The 22590-nt window shown below is 43.9% G+C and overlaps 1 protein-coding gene across 6 annotated transcripts in view; it reads left to right on the top strand.

Moving 5' to 3' along the window:
- Positions 1-22590, top strand: part of ATP2B2 (ATPase plasma membrane Ca2+ transporting 2) — a 512499-nt gene that overhangs the window by 364926 nt on the left and 124983 nt on the right. For all 6 annotated transcript variants that reach the window (XM_019537048.1, XM_019537047.1, XM_019537046.1 and 3 more), the window contains 2 exons: positions 8717-8958; positions 9321-9555. In XM_019537048.1, coding sequence (XP_019392593.1) covers positions 8717-8958; positions 9321-9555 — 477 coding nt within the window. The remainder of the gene's footprint in view (positions 1-8716; positions 8959-9320; positions 9556-22590) is intronic.

Genomic DNA, 22590 nt, shown 5'->3' with positions numbered 1-22590 from the left:
TTATTTATCTTTTTCCTGTTTCCATCTGCATAGTAAATTGGCAGTGATATTTTCATTATGCAGGGAACATGGCAGCTATAGTTCCATCAATGAAGTAACATATAATACTTCCAGGTGCCAGAAGCTTGTTAATGATCATAGTGGCAAGTAGTAAATGTCTTCTGCAATGACATACAACTCTGAGGCTAGAGTGACAGAGAATAAGTGATGATCCTCAAATAAGAGCTGTTTAAAAGTTTTTATATAAACTACATGTTGTTGTGCTGTAGGCTGACAAGGCAAAATTATCATATTCCACAGTGATATGAATCAAAGATGAGGATAGGCAGAGTGGTTAAATCACTCGCCTAGGGAGCAGGAGAAACCAGTTCAAGCTCCAGCTTAATTTGGATCAAAGTCTTAAATCTGTCTTCCACATCCCCAAAAGGTGCCTTTACCACCAGGTTAGTGATTATCTGTGATGTCAAAGTGTCTCTCCTGGTACAGCTATTTTACCTCTTATAATAATTAAATAGCAATTGAGCCAAAGCAACTGTGAGAGACAGGAGGCTAGGTACAGGCATTCAACTTCCAGTGGAAAACATAGTAAGAGAGGGAGAACGCAAGCATTCCAGACCTTTGACTGGAGAGCAACAAAAGCTTGCTTTCCATCCAGGGACAACAGGGACTTGCTTCTTCTTCATTCCCTTGGAGGAAGGAAGGGAGAGTAGAGAATTGTGGAATACTGTGGATATCCAGCTTTTCATGGAAGAGCTAGTGAATGGCTGCATGCTCTATTTTTGTAATAAATGTAAAGGCACAAATGTAATGCCTATGCATAGCTAGAGAATGACATTATTGGCCCATGCATATAGCACTTAATGGGAAGTGGGAGTTGAATTTTCAAGTTCCTGCTCCAATTATTTTTAATTATTTATAAACAACAATACCCACAACAGTGACAACAATGATGGCACCAACAATGAAATAAGAGAATCACATTCCAGCACAGCTGGGGGATTACAGAATTCACCTAGGATGTGAGAGAGGGAGGTTAAAGTTCATCTAAAAAAGTAAGAGCATAAAACTGAACCTAGATTTTCAACAGTTAAGTGCTCTAACTACTGGAACATTACTTGTACTTTTGTTACTGTAGAAATTCTGTCAAAAGTGACACGTATTCCTGTGAAAATGTTTGTCTTGTTCTTTGTTTTGTTTTTCTTTTCCACCAACACTAATAACACTGGAAAACTCTTGAGCAGTTCTAATTCTGACCCTGCCCTGTGTCAATACTAGTTTTAGAAATAACGACTTTTTTGCAGCTATTCTTTGACTTAGAAACATTTTTGGTTTTGTTAGCGGGGGAAAACAATAACTTCTTTGAGCACGAGGTATATTTTACAAGTGAATACCTACAATTAGAATATTTTTATTATGTAAAATTGCACAACGTCTTAGATAAGCCAGATGAAAGCATTCTGATATGCATGGGATAACAGAGATAACAATTACTGGAAAATCATATTAAGCCATGAAAATGGAATGTGAATTAACCAAATTAGAATATGGTTCTAGTACAGCATTTTAATATATAATATAGAAAAAAAATCTTGTGCATAGCTAAAATTTTTTGTAGCAGGTTCTAGATACAGGGAGCATCACAAATTATTCAGAAATCACAATTAAAAGCCTTTCCAATATCTCATATATGTAGTCAAATCATTTTCTTCCCCCTAGTGAACACAACAGTTCCTATTTAATTATTGTTGTTTCACTCTTCAGTGTTTTAAATTATTTTCCAAGGGCTATAAGCTGCAGATCTAAGCAGGAAATAAACTTAGAGAGGGCAAAGTTTCTAGATATACCAGCTGGCAACTTCTGCAATTGGTTATAGAGAACAGTCTTCAAGGAGACTGGCTTGCCAGTTAGCTGCTAAGTTAAAACTCTAAAAGGGAGGAAGTGCCACTGCCAACTCTCAGCACCATATGCTTTATCTTAATGTCTTGTACAGAGTATGTGGAGATAACAGCTGCTGTCAGGGGAAGTGGCCACTTAATAGCACAAAAAAACTTTTTGCATTTTTTTTTCACTTTTGTTTTACCAGTATTTTTCCTGAATGCATATCTAAGTTTTAAAAATTATCTAAAAACACCTGATATTAGATCCTACTAAGAAATCTAGTTTAAAGGGACATGAAAACTGGATTGCAGTGATAGCTAGACAATATATTAATAGACAGAACTTTTTTTTCTTAGCCTCTACTTCCTAACTGCCTATGGCATCACTGACAATAATACTGCCCTATGTGTCATACTGTTTTCTAGTATATGGCCATCCAAAGCCTGATTCTTTTCACACTGAAGGGAATATCAAGACTCACACTGACTTCAGTTGGTGCAAGATGAAGCCACAAAAGCTAGGGACAGACATTACACATAAACCAGTTTAAGTGATCAGAAACTGGTTTAAATGTGTAAAAGAACATATGTTCAGTGCTTATAAAGCAGTTTCAAAATGGCTGAAACTGGTTTGAGATAAACCTAGTTGAATGTAGTATCAGACAACTGACTGAGCTCAAACCAGTTTATGCAATGTCTGTCCCAGACCCCTTCCTGGTTTAATTTAAACCAGAGTCTCCCAGCATCCTGGCATGCTCTCTGCACTGGGCTTTCTGCTCTAGCCCACCAGGGCTGGCCCCTCCCCTTTGTTCCCCAGCCAGAGCAGGGACAGGAAGGGACAACAAACAAGCTGGAAACAAACTAACCCCATGGGAGAGAGAAGGGTAAGCAATGTGGCAGGGAGGGCAAGGGAGAAACATTAAACACCAGCAGAAAGGCTGCGGGGTGTGGGGGGCGGGCGACCTGAAGAAGGGGGAGAGGGTGACTGCAGGATAAAGGTCTGGGAAAAGGGGAAAAAGTTAGGGAAAAGTAATGAAAAGTGGGGGCCTACAGTGGGAAAGGGGTCAGACTGCCTGGAGGAGGGAAAACAAAACAAGAGAAGGAGAAAGGCTCACAAAACAGGGAGAAGCTGTCAGTGGCCATTTCAAAAGAAAGAAAGAAACACTTTCCAAGATGGCCATCCTAAAGACCCGGCAAAACTGGCTTGCTGGGACTGAGATAGATGATGCCCTGCAGCTCTTCTGCCTGCTAGTGTGGGCTCACATCTCACTTGAGTTCAAGCATGCAGTCCTCCAGTGGACAGTGCCCACCTTTGAGATATGCTGGGCCGTCAAGGTGGCACTGTGCTGAGTCAGGGGGGACACCTGCTCCTTGCCCTGTGATGCCACCACTTGCTTAGGGTGTGGGGATGGGTCCAGCAAGCCAAGACTTCAGGCTTTGTCCATGTGGGCTGACCCCTGATGTCCTGAGGCCCCCCAGGGTGTCCCCACTGGCACAACTGTATATATGTACATACTTCTTTTTCCTTTGTGTTTTGATTTTTGTCTAGAGTGTGTGGGAAGACCTTGCAGACCATGAGCCCAGGCCTTGTCCTTGAAGCCCAGACTTTCAGGCCAACCTGTATGTAGCCTTTACTGCCGCCCGTTTGTCACCCTCCCTGGAATAAACATTTCTTAAAAGTGTAAAAGTAAAGAAAGAAAGAAAAACTTTTGACTTTTAATAAACATTTATTCTTGGGAGAGTGACAAATGGTGGGTAGTAAAGAACATATACAGGCTGGCCTGAAGGTCTGGGCCTCAAGGACAAGGCCTGGCCTCATGGCCTGCAGGGCCTGCCCGCGCACTCTAGACAAAAAGAAAACAAAATACAAAGGACAAAAGAAGTATATACATATGTACAGTACTGCCAGCAGGGACACCTAGCAGGGCCTCAGGACATCAGGGGTTGGCCTCATGGACAAAGCCCAAGGTCTCAGCTCGCTGGACCTGTCCCAGCACCCTGAGCAGGTGGTGGCATCACAGAGCAAGGACCAGGTGTCCCCCTTTGACTTAGCACAGTGACTTTTTATAAAGGTTTATTAAAGGGAAAAGGGGGTAACACTCCAACAAAGTAATAAAATACTGCCCATGCACAGGTCCAGCTACAACACTCAGATCTTAGAGCATTGGACTGGAAGGCCTTGCCCTCACAGTCTAAAAACAAAAATATTCAGTGCAACATCAGCCTGCTGAGACCCCTGCCAGTACCCCAGGAAGGGGGCTAGTAGTATCACAGTGCAAGGACTAAATGGCCACCCTTGATGCTGCAGAGCACCCCCTGAATTGCCCAACTTGCCTGGAAGGTGGGCACCATGTGCTGGAGAACAGTGTGCTCAAACTACAGCAACAGGCATGCCCGCACCAAAAACTAGAAGAGTTTCAGGGCATCTTCTGACCCAGCCCTGGCAAGCCAGTTCCTGAAGCTCTTGAGGGTGGCCATCTTAGCCTGGCTGAGTAAGAAGTTGGCCAGGCAGATGACACCCACATTGGCCACCGGGTATGGGAAGGAAAACAAATAGGTGGGCTCTGAGAGGTCCAAACCTAGCACCTCAAGCAAAGCAGTGAGGGCAGCAAACAGTTGTGACAGCCAGAGGCATCTGAGGAAGGTATGGTTGAGATCCTCCTCCACTCCCCCCAGACAAAAGGGACAGGCCACTGATACAGCCGGGTCCATGTGGTGGCCAGTATTCCATGTGGCAACTGCCACTGGAGGTCACTGTTCTTTTCGCAGATGGAGAGGGGGGCTTATGAAGCGTGTCACATGGGGAGGGCTGGCATGAACACCAGTATTGCTATGTGCCTCCGTCACACCATATCGAGCAGAATGGCAAGAATGCGGGTGTGGTGGACCCAAATCACTCACAGGTACATGGCCTTCTGGGGAAGCATGCTGAAGTGGATCCTGATACCATTGTCAGGAGACATGGGTAGAGCCAGTAAGGTGGCAGGCCCACCACACAGCTTACCATCCACAGTAGGGACAGTGGGCAGTGGTGGAAAGGGTTCACCCAGAACATCCCCAGCAGGGAGGGCTCTCTGTGCTCAGAGATGCTCCTCCAGGGTGGCTGCCACATCCTGTGGGAGAATGGCCCACACATCCTTTAGGAAGTATGCAGCACAGCAGACTGAGCACATGCCCAAATATGTGGCCAGAGCCTCAGCTGACAACCAGTCTGACTGGGTCATGTTGAAGAGATGTCCCAGCCAGGTGGTATGTGACTGGATGAGGGAGTTGACAAGGCTGCTAGAGGTGAGGCTTGGCAGACTGTACTGCAGGACTGGTTTATGGACCAGGGGCTCCTGCAGTACATGCAGAAACAACAGATGCCTGGCTTGGGGTAGGAGGCAGAAAGCAGCTTACCAGGACTGCACCATGCTTCGATAGAAGGGTGGGAGGACACCCGAGCCCAGGAGGGTGGGGACCAGTGGGAACAACTCCCGGTCAAAACCAAGGTCCCCCACAAATTAGCTAGCTGCTGCCAGGGGAGGTGGTCCTCGCAGTAGAGGAGACTTTGGAGGGCCTGTAAGCAGAAGGCTGCCACCCTATCCACCAGGTCAACTAAGCCCTGGTTCCCCTTGGCCACCGGCAAATGAAGAATGGCTTGGGGAAGCCAGTGATCCCCGTTCCAACAGAAATCCAGAATCAGTCACTGGAGCTTCTCAAGCAGGTCCAATGGGGTTCCAACACAGCACAGCAGTGCCACAATGCTGCAGCTGCCAGGCTGTTGATAATAAGGACCCATCCATGGTAGGGGAGGCTGGGCAGTTCCCGGTGCCATTGCAGCAGATGTGCCTCCACCTCAGCACCAAGATCCTCTCATTTCCATATTGAGAAGAACAACAGCCCAAGGAACACCTCCAGGGCCTTGGAGCCCTCCCGACACCAGGTAAGACTCCTGGGCAAGTCGGGCGGGAGGGGTTTGACCCAGGGACCAAGAAGGAGGGTGTCGTTCTTGGTCCAGTTCATGCGAGCTGAAGAGGCACACTCATAGGCTTCTTGACAGGTGACCAAGGACTGGATGTCACCATGGGTGCTGATGAGAACAGTCACGTCATCTGCATATGCTGTCAGCCTGACCAACAGGCAGCCCGCTGAGACAGAGGCAGATAGAAGAGTCAGTCTGGTCAGGTGCAACCGCAGTGCATGGAGTAGTGGCTCTATGGACTAGGTGTACAGCATTCCTGACACAGAGCAGCTCTGGCAGATGTCCCTGCAGACTGGGAATGGGGCACAGAGTGTGCTATTCACCTTCAGGAGGCTTGAAATGTCCCAATACAGGACCCGGATGGCAGAGGTGAAGACAGGCCCAAAGCCAAAGGCCTCAAGGGTCCAAAACAGGTAGTCATGGCCAACTCAATCAAAGGCTTTCTCTTGGTCCAAGGATATGAGTCCGATGTAGAGGCTGAAGTAGTCTGCAACTGTTAGCAGGTCTCAACGCAGCAACAGATTGTCCTGGATGGTTCTGCCCGGCATGCAGTAGCTCTGCTCTGGCTGATGATGGAAGTCAGAATGGTGCACAGCTGGTTAGCCAGAGTGTTGACCAGGATCTTGTAATCCATGCACAAGAGGGACACTGGTTGCCAGTTCTTGATGCAGCCAAGGTCTCCTTTCTTAGGCAGAAGGGTGAGAACAGCTCAGTGACAGCTGGTTGGCATTTTTTGGTCCATAAGACTCTCATGAAAGGCACACAGGAGGTAGGGGCCGAGGAGAGGCCAGAAGGTCTTATAAAACTTGCCAGGCAACCCATCAATACCATGGGCTTTGCCTGAGGTAAGGTTCCTGATGGCAGCTATGAGTTCCTCCAAAGGCAGTTCTTCTTTAAGATGGTCAGCCTCTCATGAGCAAACCCTACAGAGGCCTTCATGTAAGTGTTTAGCAGACTCTAGGCAAATTAGTACAGCTGCAAACAGTTTCTGATAGAAGGTGATGGCATGGCCTCAGACTCAACAGGATCTCTGAGCATTTGGCCATTTGGGGTCTTAAGATGGTCAATGTCCTTCCATGAAGCTTGTCATTTCTCAAGACTGAAGAAGAAGTGAGTTGGAGCATCAGTCTCTGCCAGTTCTTGGCAGTGGGCACGGACCCTTGCACCCCAAGCTGCACTCTCTGCCAGCTCCTGCAGATGTTGCTTGCAGAGCTTGAGATTCTCGAGCAGCTCCGCATCACTGCCAGCATCATGCAGGGCCACCTGAAGCTGCACCACATCCTCCAACTCCCGAACACAACGGCAAAAACTCTAATCTGCACCTTTCCCACATCCCACCACTGCTTCCTGGATGAAAAGGTGGCTCTTGTGGCCTCCCATGTCTGCCAGAAGTGAGCAAAGCAATCATGAAAGTGAGCGTCCTGCAACAGACTAGTGTTGAGGCACCAGTAAGATGCCTAGGCTGCCCCCACAGCCCTACAAACCAGTGTCAAGAAGAATAATACTATAACCTCCCATGTATAATCACCTGATCAAGAGAGGTGGTTATCTGTTCAGCAAGGCAAAAGGCAGCCTAGAGTTACAGCTTATAGACTAACTCAAGCTAAGATGGATAAGAGTTGCTAGCATTTAATGAAGTAAGCTGCTGCTTATGTTTTAGTTAGCTTAAAAGGTGCAGTTCTACACTGCTTTACATCTAACACTTCTGTGGATGGAGCCCCCAATTACATTTACTTTCTTTGCAACTGCATCACATTGCTTGCTGACTCACAGTGGGCGTTTCTACACAAGATGCTTTACTGTGCAGTAGAGCAAATTACTACTCAATGGGCATGACTACATACATTCCCGACTATGCCATTGTTGCTGCACAGTCATTTAGTACTTGCCAGTACTTCACAGTCCTGGTGCCACACAGGGTATTTTTGACCCTTCTGCACAGTAGGAATGAGCAGTAACAGTGGCGGCACATTGGCACTATACGGTATCAGTGGCATCACAGTTCATGCCCTCCTATGCTACATTGCCATAGTGACAAACTACGTTGCCATAGCTAATTGCTATGGCAATGTAGCATTTCATGTAAACACACCCACTAAGTGTCACCATCTACAAATGCAGACTCTTACTGTTCAGTTATTTGCTCTATTCAGCAGTTAATTTTCTGCCTGAAAATGCAGGTAGCAACTTAACTTCTGAGTAAGACAAACACCCAGGGAGAGCTTGTATAGATGCCTGCCCAGGGTGGGTTTATTCCACAGTAAATTACTGTGGGGTAAACTCATCCAGCAGCATTTGCACATGTAGGCACACCCAGTATGTCTGTGATTTACCAAAACTCTGTGGTCCTTCTCAGCAACACTACTAGCAAGTCAGTTATCTCTCATTCTATATTTATGCATTTGTTTATCCTTCCCTAGGGATAGCACCTTACATATATCTTTGATGAATTTCGTTCTGGTTTCTCTAGCCCAGCTCTCCAGTCTATCAAGATCCTTTAGAATTACTCCTATCCTTCAAAACGTTAGAAATCCTTCCCAGTTTTGTTGACCCAGAAGAACATAAATTTATTTTTAATGACATATTTCATGATCGTCATAAAGTCTTGAATTGCCAAAGGGTAAGAAATGTGGAAGAGAACTGCTTGGTTACTTAAATAGAAGCAGTTTCAAATAGATTATGAAATAGATGGGTTTTAGTTTGTTATAGTTCAGAGGAACTTCTGCTTCTCTTTTAAAATTGCCTGAGCCCTGACTTTACATAGAAAATAACGTAGTTGCTTGGTATCTTGTTATTTAGTGAGCTAGCAGAATACTGTGTACTACAATTTTTTCTTTAAATGAAGGGTTCAAATCTGATATTTTCTTCTCTTTAGCCACCAGAAAGGGAAGGTGGCCTGCCTCGTCAGGTAGGCAACAAGACTGAGTGCGGCCTCTTGGGGTTTGTTCTGAATTTGAAGCAGGATTACCAGCCTGTTCGGAATCTAATTCCTGAGGAGAAACTCTACAAAGTGTACACTTTTAACTCAGTGAGAAAGTCAATGAGCACTGTCATTAAAATGTCAGATGGGAGTTTCCGAATGTACAGCAAAGGTGCTTCTGAAATAGTTCTGAAGAAGTAAGTCTACTGTGTCTCTTGCTATATTTATTTATGGTGTAACAACCTGGGGTAATCTGACACCACTAAATTTTCATTGACTTCAATAAGAAAAGGTTCAAACCTTTGTTGTTTGGTTTTCAGTTGGAACCTAAACAGGTGTTTCAAGTATTCATTACTAATCTGGCAGGAATTGGAAAGACATTTTAGTATAAAACAGTTATATCCTAGAATAGTGAATCCATTTGTTTTGCTTGTGGAATGCATTGCAAATTAAATATTTTTAAAAATAAAAACAAAAAAAGTTAATTTTTGGATGAATACCTTGAAAACAAACTGAATAATGGAACTTCACATGTATAACGCATGCCCTTCCTTTAAAGGTGTTCTAGAATCCTTAATGCAGCAGGTGAACCTCGTATCTTCAGACCTCGTGACCGAGATGAGATGGTAAAGAAAGTGATTGAACCTATGGCCTGTGATGGACTGAGGACTATATGTATTGCTTACCGGGACTTCAGCAGCAGCCCAGAACCAGACTGGGACAATGAAAATGACATTTTAACTGACCTGACCTGCATTTGTGTTGTTGGTATTGAAGATCCAGTAAGGCCAGAGGTATGTGTTAACTTTCATGTCTCAATACTAGCATATACTTATGTGAAATTAAGGAACTGTACATCTTCCTGCAACTGCTTTTCTTCTTTTTTGGTATCCATTTTTCTAATTAGCTTCATCAAACAGACTGACAATGACACTTAGGAGTAGACCTCTGGCTTTCCACAGCCTGTTGCTTTCCTGGGGCATAGGGTGGTACAGCACATGGAGTAGAGCCTAAGGCCAGAGCCATGTGGCATAGTGGTGGAAGAATGATGCCCATGTAGGTGCATGGTGCAGTGGCGGTAGGCGAATGCCTGCATGGGAAAGCAGGGAACAGGGGCATCCATTCAGTAAGTGGGCCCGGGGACCCATGATTCACCATGCTCTGGCTCCCCTGGTTCCCACTGATATGGTCCATGGGGTATGCAGCCCCTGGCCTCATAAATGTTGATCATTCCTGGTTTAGGCTATCCAGGTCTTTCTTAATAGTTCTAAAACCAACTTCCATGAAGATGAATATGTATAATTTAACTTTTAGCCTCTTTCCTGCTAGTTGTTTAATTACATTAATTCTAATTCAGGAACTGGGCAGCACTTCCTAATTTGTTATAGCCAGAAATCCAGATCCACTCATTGTCTTTCTTGATTTCAAATTCATCACTGGTGATATGAGCAGTTTCCAGCTAGTGGAGAGCTGCTTGGTCCCAGCACAGCTCCTCACTGCTTTACCCTCTTGTAGTTGTGGACAAAGGCAAAGCCATCCAGTTCTGTGGGCCAAATCCAGTGGCTCTGTGGGCTCTATGTTGCCAAGCCCTGTTCTAGGTTGTTATTTATCATCTGCTTTAGTAAACTTGACATTTTTATAATGATTCACTGAAAGATCTCAAATATAAATGTGCAGGGAACTTTGCTAGTTGCACTAAGTGGAAATATCAGCATTTTCCATTTAATTTATATAACTCTCTAGGTGGTTTTCTGTTTTTCTTTTGTTGGCACATTGTTTTTATGAGAATTCTGTAAGACAGCTTTTTGGCAAAAAGTAATACAATGGCATTCTTTTTAATACTTTGTAACCAACCTAGAACTCATTTCTGTTCATTATTTTCTGAGTTCCTTCATGACAAGAGGTTTGAATGTTGCAAATACACTGTAGTTTACCTACGCCTAGCTAATATTTTGTTAGCTTCTCTTTCTTACTCAGATGTGATAACAACAAAAGCAATTCTGTACACTGCACTATGGAGGAAATGTGAATTTTGTTTTTGTGTCACTTTCTTTTAGTATTTCTGCAAGCACTGAAGTTGTGTCAAACAGTTCTGGCTTTGATGCATTGTTTATTGATGTTCTTTTAGGGTGCTTGTTCATTATAAGATACAAATGTGTACACTTATTATGATGATGCAGGACCTCATTACTGAAAATAGCCTATAAAGAAATAGTAGGTAATTATCAGCGGGATATATTACAGATTTTTCTCCATCCCCTTATAGTTCTGGCAGCTTTGAATGAAATGTAATGCAGTCAGAATTAGATTTGTAATATCAGTTGCAAAATTGCTTCTATGTTGTATTATTGCAGTTGAATTTCTGATTGAAATAGCTAGCTCCTGATATTTTGGTTGGGCATCAGTATGTAGTTTTAAAAATCTTATTTAAAAAAGATTGGTTTTTTTTTATTACTTCTGACTTTAGGAACTTCAATTTTAGTTCTTTAGTGGTGAATTTAGTTGCTACTATGATGCAGAGGTTACTTCAGCAACATAAAAGTTATTTCAGTTTTACAATTAAGATAACTTTTCCAGCATTCTATTAAAATAATTGAATTATCCAGATGGCTGGTACTGAAAATCCTTTTGTGCTTGCTTTAGAAAATTATTAGGAAGTTGAATGATAGGCATAAAATATAGCATAAAAAATCAAAATACTGAAGACCTTTCCATTGTAATCCAGAGACCAAAATTATATTTGTAAATATTAAAAAAGTAATCTATTCATGTCATAGCAGACTTCTGTAGGCCATTATATGAGGCCAAAAGCATTTTTATTACATTATTGAGTTCAGTGGACTGTGCTTCCACACTGGAGTTCCAAAATGTAATAGGAATTTGGATTAAAGATACACTTTTTTATATGTTTGATAAAATAATAATAATAGTTTTTATGCTAATTCCACAAATGTTTACATCAACATAATTATATAATGGGATATTTAAATATTATAGATGCTCTATGCATAAGTGGTATTCATAACTGAAATACCTTTTTATATCCAGTGGGAAAGGATTTTGATTCACTTCTCCCATTAAAATAATAAACTTGGAATAATTCCTTTTGTGGTTGAAGAGCAAAATAAGGGGTCCCTTACTTCAAGGTAACTGTATTCTTCTAGAGGTACTGTCCATGTAGATTCCACTATTGATGTCTATGCCTGTGAATGCATAATCATAGTCTGTTAATTAATAATGTCTTTTTAGGACTGGGCATAAAGGATGGAGTAACCCAAAATACCACTCAGTTCCTTTACTGTATAGAAGAAATCTTAAATTAAAGGACCTCATACAATCCAGGATGATGCAGGCTATAGCAGGATGAAATATTTCGCCAGAGAACTCTGATCTGATTAAATTAAAACTTTTGGTGGGGATTTGTCTAAAAGTATTTTTCATTTCAAACAACTTTTTAAATCTCTAAAACATACCATTGTGACATTTTTAAAACTGAAAATTTTATTTTTTAGTTTAAAATTACTTTTTCATTAGAAAGTCAAGTAAACATTAGGCACGTCTACACGTCACCCTACGGTGATGAAGCAACACGTTATGTCACTATACGGTATGCTACGTCATCATAACAGCAAAATTTAACCATACGTCATGCGCACAGTGCAGTAACCATCTGTACTGTGCCATGCTTTAGTACTTCCAAGAGGCAAAGTACACCACCATATGTCACCATATCGGCAACATGTAGATGCAGCCACTTAGGCAAAAAATAACAAGATGAAAATCAGAATCAAGATTCAAAATTATTTACACACAACTTTTTAATATGACCTAGTCTGAAAATGTATTTGAAGTTATGGTTTATGAAAACTTCCAAGTCTAACTTTTAATCCCAACTCAGGATGGGACACATTTTTTAAATCTTGAAAAATTGTATGAGATGGGAAAACAATTTGCTGTCTAGCTCACGTGTAGGATCACTGGAACAGAACTCCAGGAACTACAGTTGCTCTGAAGTAGATAACCTTTTTTTTCTTTTGGTAGTTCTCCTTATGGATCCCTTGTCCCTAGTAAGTGGCTAGTAAAAACCTGGTAATGATGTGGAAATTAAGAAAGTTACCTAACTAAACTTGGTAGGATAATGCTACCAAACTGGGCATTTAATCTAGGAACCAATGCTAATGAATGTAAGTTGTAAATAAATGAACGAAACTTCTAATAGCTGTCAACTATGGGAGCCATAAGCACTCAATATCATCAGAGTAATAGTAAAATGATAGCTAATCTGGGAGATGGGAGCCAGTTTGTTCAATTCAATAGGTCCTGATACTATCGGATCAGGCATCAGACACAGGCAAGACAAGATGGTACATACTCAGCATGCTGGTGCAACCTTAAGCAAGTTTGTATGTGCAACTTGCTGAAGGGCCTGCTTGTTGCTCATTGGGCTCCTCAGCCACTCAAGAAGCTATGGTGGTACCCAGGAACCCACCAAAAGTATAATCTTCATGGTCTCCTGAGACTGATGGCTGCTAATGATGATGATGATGCAATTAGAAACCCATCTCAGGACCCTTTGGAATGAAATGGTTTATCTTCTGTACTTTAAAGGCTAAAAATAATCTTCACAACTCAAAATTATTTCAACTTTATACATGTACATATTTGTTGATGGAAAAGTCTTGAAAAAAATATAAATTTGAGGTGAGGTCCTTTGAAAGATCATATAAAAGAGTCCTTTCCATCAAAACCTGAACCTCATTCATCACCTTGGGAATGAGTTAATAGCCACTAAGAAAAGCAGGGAATTTTGGGGGATGATATCTTTTATTGGACTAACTATATAGTCAGGAGAGATCTTAGGCAATCTTTCAAGCATAAAAGGGTCTGGGAAAGAAAATGATACAGTTTGTGCTAAATAACAAATAGAACAATGACTTGCATTCTGTCTGTTACTTAGCTCAAACTGTGTTTCCTTCTTTCCCAGATATGAGGAAGGCTACTTGTGCCTGAGAGCTTGTTTAAGATCTCCCCCAACTATATAGTTGATGCAATAAAAGGTATCACCCCACCCCAAATCCTTGTTTCTTGCATATTGCTTGGACCATCATGGCTACATCACCTCAGAATTGCAACTAGAAAGACATTCTTAACTGAACTGTGATCCAGTGAACAGAAAGACACAATTCAAAGGTAGATTCCATGGGGTGGGGGGAAGAACCGGGAGAAATACCTATTTAAGTACCTTACTGTTTAGACACCATAAAGTGGTTATAGCATTGTGCAAGGTGGCTGGAGAAACAGTTTCAAAACCTCTGTGGAGACTGGGGAGGAGAGACTAGAACTCAAGTCTCATTCCTGGATGAGTTCACCTTTCACTTACTGGGGCTAAAACATGAGAAGGCCTTCTCCCTCAAAATACACACCTAATTTTCCTGGATTCATGCACAAGTAAAAGTATATGTACCTGGTCAGTGCAAAGCCAACTGAGACTGCTTGGTGTATGTGTCTATGTCTGCATGTCCACTGGGCAAAGATAGGGCCAAAACATTTGAGGTACATGCATAGAAAACTGCCATTTAGGCACACAAAGGGAATCAAGTTCTGTTCCATTTATATTAAAATCTGAAAGAACCAGAGTCTATGAAATGGAAAACTATCCAACCGTGTCTCCCAGCTCTTCCTGGAGGCATCTGTAATTAGTCTTTCTAGGAACAAGGAAGTGAAAAGCAGTCCCTGACAAACATTTTGGGTATCATTTACCCAGAGAGAAGCCCAACCAGCCCCAGTCACCACCTATACATGTGTTATGGTACACTAAGTAACTCCATTATAGAATAGTACTTGTGTCGGGCAGTACTATCCTAGAGCAGAATCAATTAGTTTACTGTGGCCTAGTAGTGCTGCACATATAGACAGTGATGCTTTACTGTGGAGCTAGTCAATTCTGCAGTAAAGCCTACATGTAGATAAAATAATAGAATCATAGAAAATTAGGGTTGGGAGGGACCTCAGTCCAACTCCCTGATCAAAGCAGGACCAGCTCTAACTAGATCATTCCAGCCAAGGCTTTGTTGAGCTGGGCCTGAAAATCCGCCAAGGATCATTTTACCACCTCTCTAGATAAAACACAGTGCTTCCCCACCCTCCTAGTGAGAAAATTTACCCTAATAACCAAGCTAAACTTCCCTTGCTGCAACTTGAGACCACTGCTACTTGTTCTGTCATCTGCCATCATTGAAAACAGTCTAGCTCCATTCTCTTTGTAACCCCCCATCAGGTAGTTAAAGGTTGCTATCAAATCCCCCCTCAGTTTTCTCTTCTGCAGACTAAATAAGCCCAGTTCCCTCAGCCTCTCCTCAGAAGTCATGTGCCTGAGCCCCTGAACAATTTTTGTTCCCCTCCACTGGAATCTCTCCAGTGTGTCCATGTCCTTTCTGTAGTGAGGCCCCTAAAACTGGACACTGTACTCCAGATGCAGCCTCACCAGTGCAGGATAGAGGCAAATAATTACTTTCCCTCAATCTGCTGGCAATGTTTCTACTAATGCAGCTCAATTAGCTTTTTTGGCAACAAGGGCACATTGATCCAGCTTATTGTCCATTGTAACCCCCAGGTCCTTTTCTGCAGAGCTGCTGGTTAGCCAGTTGGCCCCCAGCCTGTACCAGCACACAGCATTATTCCATCCTAAGTGCAGAACTTTGCACATGTCCTTGTTGAACCTCATGAGATTTCTTTTGGTCCAATCCATTCATCCAATCCATACTTCATTAGCTTGCCTGTGAGGATGCTGTGGGAGACAGTATCAAAAGCATTGCTAAAGTCAAGGTATATCACATCCACTGTTTTCCCCAAGGTCATCTAATCCAGGCCTTTGCTGAAGGCAGGATCATCCTTGACTAAACCATCCTAGCCAAGTGTCATTCAACCTGCTTTTGAAAATTTCTAAGGATGGCAATTCTACAGTTTCTGTAGATAGCTTATTCCAAAGCTTAAGCATCCTCGTAATCAGAAAGTTTTTTCTAATCCTCAACCTCAGCTTCTCTGCTTCAGTTTGAGGCCATTACGCCTAGTCTTCTCCACTGAGGCCATAGGGGACACAGGATCCTCCCTTCTAGCATGCCCGCTTCTCCCCACAACTTAGTGTCATCTGTGAATTTGAACAAGGTGCTTTGCACCCCCTCATCCAAGTCGCTGATGAAGACATTGAACAGTGCAGGCCTGAGGCCTGAGCCTGGGGGACCCCACTGCCCACATCCCTCCAGGTCAAAAATGACCCATCCACCACCACTCTCTAGGTGACGCCCTCCAGCTAATTGACCCATCTGACTGTGTAGGCATTGACACCACAATCTCCTAATTTTTTAATGAGAATGGGGTGAGAGACAGTGTTGAAGGCCTTTCTAAATTCCAGGAAGATTATGTCCACCGTGACACCTGCATCGAAGGGTTTTTTGACCTGGTCACAGAAGGCCACCACAGGACCTGCCTCTTGTGAACCCATGTTGGTTGCCCCTAGGCATACACTCCCCTGCTTGCCCCTCGCAGATGTGCACGTGGATAATTTTCTCAAAGAGCTTCAGGACCAAGATAAGACTAACAGGCCTATAATTTCCTAGGTCCTCCTTCCTCCTTTTTTTGAAAATGGGGACCACATTGGCCCTTTTCCAGTCCTCTGGCACCTCACAAGAGGACCATGAGTGCTTGTAAAGCTGTGCCAGGGGTCCTGCGATGACCTCTGCTAATTCCCTCAGCACTCTGGGGTGGAGATCATCAGTATCTGCTGAGTTGAACACGTCCAGTTTCACCAGAAGTTCCCTGACTAGGTCCTCTCTGGCCCTGGGCCTGGCTGTGCCTCCCCTGGGACCATTGAGGATCCCAGTGGGGAAATGACCTGGTCATTTCTCAGGAAAATGGAGGCAAAGTTGTTAAATAATTTAGCTTTGTCGTCTGGTGAGACTACCAGATTTCCTAGCATGTCCTGCAGAGGCCCCACATTACCAAGAACCTTATTTTTAACCCCTATGTATTTAAAAAAGGATTTCTTGTTATCTTTGATCTGGGTTGTTAGTCCCAGTTCCACCTCTACCTTAGCCTCCCTAACAGCACCCCTACAATCCTGAGCAATGGGGGTATAATCCTCCTCGGTGATGGCCCCTCCCTTCCATTGGGTGTATGCCTCCTTTTTAGCTCTGAGACATTCCTGGGTGCTTTTGGTTAGCCATGGGGGCTTTTGAGCACTCTTGCCCCCTTTGATCCGTGTTGGCATTGCCACCCTTTGGGCTTGGAGAATCGTCTTCTTCAGGAACGACCACTGTTCTGGGACTCTCAACTCCCCACCCCTCTGGGACCTCAGTGCCTCCCCAGCTAGTCTCCTTAGCTCAATGAAATCTGCCTTCCTGCAGTCCAGGGCTGCTGTCTTGCTGCAGACCTTTGCCACCCTGTGCTTGATGGTGAATTCCAATAGGCGATGATCACTATCGCCGAGGTGATCGAGCACCCTCAGTCCCCTCACCAGGCTGTTACTTGTGGCCAGGACCAGGTCTAACAAGGGATTTCCCCTGATGGGACTGTGCACCTCCTGGGTTAGATGGAGGTCCTGTAACACAGCTAGGAACCTACGTGAGTGGTCAGACCTGGCTGACTGCTCTTCCCAGCAGATATCTGGATAGTTTAGGCCACCCACCTCCACAAGCTCACCTGATAATTCCCAGTCTAGCTCTTCTCCATGGTTGGGTGGCCTGTAGTAGACCCCCTGCTGTTAAGTCCCTGTCCACCCGACCCCCCTTGTATTCTGACCCAGAACATTTCAGTCTGCCCCTCCTCTGAACCAGTGCTGCTTGTTGAGGATGTGAATTGTTCTTTGACATAGAGTGCCACACCCCACCCCTTTTCTCCCTGTTCTATCCCTCCTGTACAGCCTACAGCCCTTGATGTTCACCACCCAGTCATGTGTTGGATCCCACCATGTTTCGGTGAGCCCCTCTATGTCTGGGTTTGTGTTAGCTAGCAATAGGGCAAGTTCCTTCTGCTTGTTCCCCATACTATGAGCATTAGTGTATAGGCATTTAAGGGCTCCTGAAGGTGTATGCACTGCCCCCGTAATCCCAGGATTATCCGGGCCCCCATCTCTTACCTGGGTATTTCTTGTGCTTGTTGCTAGTCTTGGCTGGGTTGTTCTTGTGGGCGACAGTTGGTTTGGTGTTTCAGGGCTCCCTCTGACCTCATCCTCCCCTTCCCCCAACAAGCCTAGTTTAATGCCCGTCGGAGGAGATCAGCCAACCTGAAAGAGAACACACTCTTACCTTTGTGGGAGAGGTGAAGCCCATCCCACCTGAGCATATCTCCTGTCTTGAAGTATGGGTCATGGTCCAAGAAGTCGAAGCCCACCTTGAGACACCATTCCTGAAGGCACAAGTTGACCTGTCTGATGCAGGTCTCATGGCATCATCCACGTCTGCTCACTGGAAGGACAGATGAGAAGACCACCTGTGCCCCTGTCTCCTTCAGCTTGCCCCCCAGAGCATGGTAGTCCTTCATCAGATGATCTGGGCTTCTCCTGGCCACATCATTAGTGCCCACATGCATTAGTACCATGGGGTAGTAATCAGTGGGCCGGATAATGACCGGGATCATCTCCATCACATCCTGAATCCTTGCTCCGGGCAGACAGGAGATCTTGTGTGTCAAGGGATCCTGGTGACAGATGGGACCCTCTGTACCTCTCAGGATGGTGTAGCTTATAACGAGCACTCAGCATCTCTTCTTCTGGGTCAACTTGCCTCCTTCAGTCTGTTCAGTGTATGAAGTGGCCTTCTCTCCAGAGGTTTCCTCCTTTCCTTCCTTCTCCTCCTCCAGTGTCACCAGGGCCTCATACCTGTTCTCTAGCTGGACTGGGGGAACTGGTGATGCACCACTGCGAGCAGCCCTGGCTCTGGAGTGAACCTTCTGCCATTCTGCTGTGGAGGACATCTCCTGGGATGCTTCTCCCTTTGGTGCTTGGCCCTGCAGGGAAAGGAAATACCCATCAATTTCACCCTCCACTTCTCTGATCCCCTGCAGCCTACTAACCTCCTCCTGGAGCTCCCTCACCCATGCATCCAAGACCCTAAGATAAGCACCTGCAAGACAGGCATGGGGGCCCCCATTCCCTGCCCTTCTGGCCCCACTGGGCATCCCCCACAGGCCAGGAGGCAGGGTGATGCCAGCTCCCCTGTGGGCTCTGTCTGGGTGGAGGCCTCAGAGGAGCCCTGGGAAGGCAGCGCCCTGTGGGCAGAGGTCCTAGCAGCACTCCACGTTTACACCTTTGTGTGTGTGTGTGTGTGTGTGTGTGTGTGTGTGTGTGTGTGTGTGTGTGTGTGTGTGTGTGTGTGTGTATGTGGTGCCTTCACCTTACCCTTTCTGAAGACTTCCTCCTGGCTCTTCCTGCTTGCCTGCCTATGCAAATATAAGCACGCTGTACTGGCTCCCTCTGCCACACTTACCTTATCCTATGGTCCTGAGAATCTGTGGCAGAATATCCTGTGTACTTCTGCCGATGAACTGGCTTGTTAACTGCCTGGAAACTGCTCCTGTTGACAGTCCCTGTTTACTGGCTGCCTGGTCACAGGCTCCCTGGTTGCCTGGAGAGTCCCCTTTTATACCCTCTTGAGCCTGGCCTGGGCTGACTCAGGCCCAGGCAGCTATCCCACAGCAATCACAATCAGCAGTCAACAGTCATTCACTCACTCCCAGCTTCTCAGAGCACCCACCCACCAAACAAACACACACTCAGCTGAACCAAAGCTTCAGGCAGCTGGATCACTTATCTTTCTTGGTCATAGGAGAAAGTGTAAGAAGTCTTGCTAAAATCAAGGTGCATCATATCTACTGCTCTTCCTTCACTACAGAGTCTGTCACTTTATCAGGTTGGTCATGAGCTATGACTTTATCTTGGTGAATTCATGCTGGCTGCTTCTGATCATCTTGTTCCCCCCATGTGCTTTGAAATAGGTTCTTTGAGGACCAGCTCCATGATCTAAGTATCAAGTTCAGACTGACTGGCCTGTAATTCCCTGGATCAGGGGCAATGTGTAGGGGGTGCACATGGGTGCACATGCACCCCCTGAGCATGGCGGTGGCCCCCCTGCAAAAAGGCACCAGTGACACTGTCAGTGGTGTCTGCAGGCAGTCACTGCTTGCCACCTCACTGCCAACACTGCCAGTGGCATCTGTGGGAAATCTGCAATCCCCACTGGCCACCACTGCTGCTGCCGGCAGATGCTGCAGGTGGTCACCCACCCTTGGTTGGTGGTTGCCACCCCCATCCCTGCCACTGTCAGTGCCGGCGTCATCTGTGCGAGCTTCCACGCTTATCGCCACTGCACTCCTGCTGCTTCCGCCACCACTGCCATGCTCCTGCTGCCACCATGAGCCCCAGCCACCAGGGGCACACATCATTCATGCCTTGGATCCTCCTTTTCGCTTTCTTAAAGATGGGCACTATACTTGCTCTTCTCTAGTCATCTGGGATTTCATCAGACCTCCAGAAGTTCTCAAAGACAAAAACCAATGGCTCTGAAATTATCTGAGCCAATTTCTTCAGTTTCCTAGGAATACTAGGAATGTTAGGATGCTTTTCTTGCTGGGATCCTTTGACCTTAGCTGACTTCCTGCCCCTGGGGCAGGGGGCTGGACTTGATGATCTCTTGAGGTCCCTTCCAGCCCTAATGTGTATGAAATCTATGAAATGCTAGGGTGCAACTCATTTGGCCCTGCCAACAGGAAAGCATCTAGCTTCTCTAAGTAATATTCTAATGTTCAAGCCAGAGATGAAGTCTTCTGAAGAAATTGTACATTAAGTCATTATATATCATTTATATAACAGTTACGTATACTTACTTATCCTCATGGATGTATTGAAAAGCTTTCCACTATTACAAAAAATATCTACAATGGGACCTCTGAAACTTCAAAATCATTGCAACTCTTTTATATTCTATTATTAAATGTTTCTTAACCACTAAAAATAACATGTCTATAAAGTGCTGTAAGACTAACTAAATTTATTTAGATTAGTTTCTTGTGTACTGTAAAATGCTGCAGAACAGAATTTAGCAGTTTCATTGATTAACTGACTAGCAGATAGTTTATCATCCTCTCATGTATCATAATAACTTTTATTATATATTTTATATTATAGTGGATAAGTCCACTAATATTTTTCTAAATATAGAGATGTAAGGTTCTTATTAATATGTTGTTAAGAAATTACATTTTAGATTAACTGTTTTTCAAATTTTATTACCACATAATGGTCACAAGAAGTGGCCTACAATAGGATTATACTTAGGGTGCTTTTTAATAGCTGATAGCTATCCTTTCATTTGACTATTTCTAATATGTTTTTGTGAGAGAATGGCTCATATTTCATATCTTAGAAGCTCAAAGTAAAATCAATTGTGCTACTAAGAAGAAGCAGGTCAAGTCTGATGTATATTTAGATAGTCAAGGAAAATACAGGCAGCAAAACCAAAATATTTCTAAAGTATTATTTGAATAATTTAGTGAATTACATGTTGAATATTGAAGTCTGAAGCAACTCTGCTTCTGTTTGTTTCAAAACATTCAATAAAATGTTTGTTCTTTTAGAATTTCAGCAGACATTTGACAAAAATTTCAGTTGAGTCTAGGTTTTTATTTTTTTCCCCTGTATAATTTTCTACTTTAAAAGTGGGAGTAAAACAGTAAAGATGCAAATTTCTAAATTTTGAAATCAAAATACTAAAAAGTACAAATGATCACAACTCCTTTTAAAACAATTGTAAAAAAGTATTAAAGGGTATTGCCAGAAAACAAAAACAAAACCAACATGAAATATCTAACTTAGAAGAAGAGGTAGATAATTGAATTTGACAGCTATGTACTGCTATGTCTTTTATTTCTCTGTTAATTTGGTAGAACAAAAATGATCATATAGAAATCTCATTGCAATTTAAAGGATTTTCAGAGTCCTTGCTGAGAAAGGAAAAGACATGTAAAAGTGAGAGACATTAAAATAGTTACTCATTTTAATGAGCTCAGTATTTGTGGAAGTCATGCTTTACTTTGCCAGAAATGCTGGGTTATTAACCTAGGATAAAAATAATGCAATGTCACAGCCCTCACAACATGGTCAGATACTGGTTTTTAAATTATGGAGGAAAAAGCCTCATTTTCTCTTTTCTCAAGAATTCCTTAAATGTGAAGGAAGTTGAGCCTATGCTTCTTCCACAAACGTAGTAGCATTTGTTTTTATACTTTTTTCATATATATCTGGGTACCCAAACTCAGATGCTTATGATGTCATAGTGGCACTTTTCTGGGAGGTCTAAGGAAATACCATGAACTTGGACACAGCCTCCTTGTGTTGGCTGTAATATATCTTCTTCATATACCGTAACTCATCTAGGCTTACACCAATTTGCCAATATGAACCCCCCACCATTTACATCATATCTAAATTTGGTCCATTATTTGTCAGCAGTTTCATAGTTTCATGGTTTGTAGGGTTGGAAGGGACCTGAGCAGATCATCGAGTCTGACCCCTTGCCATGGCAGGAAAGAGTACTGGGGTCTGGGGTCAAACGACCCCAGCAATGTGTTCATCTGGCCTCCTCTTAAAGAACCCCAGGGTAGGAGCCAGCACCACTTCTCTTGGACATCAGTTTCAGATCCTAGCTGCCCTGACTGTGAAGTAGCGGCTCCTGATATCTAGCCTAAATCTACCCTCTGCCAGCTTGTGACTGTTATTACTAGTCACTCCTGGTAGTGCTCGGGGGAACAGGGACTCCCCCAATGCCTGCTGGTCCCCT

Source organism: Crocodylus porosus, unplaced genomic scaffold (assembly GCF_001723895.1).
Source record: "Crocodylus porosus isolate Cpor-Errol unplaced genomic scaffold, CroPor_comp1, whole genome shotgun sequence".
Lineage (NCBI taxonomy): Eukaryota > Metazoa > Chordata > Crocodylia > Crocodylidae > Crocodylus > Crocodylus porosus.
The sequence above is the reverse complement of the archived record's forward strand: the minus strand, read 5'-3'. Positions and strand labels throughout refer to the sequence as shown.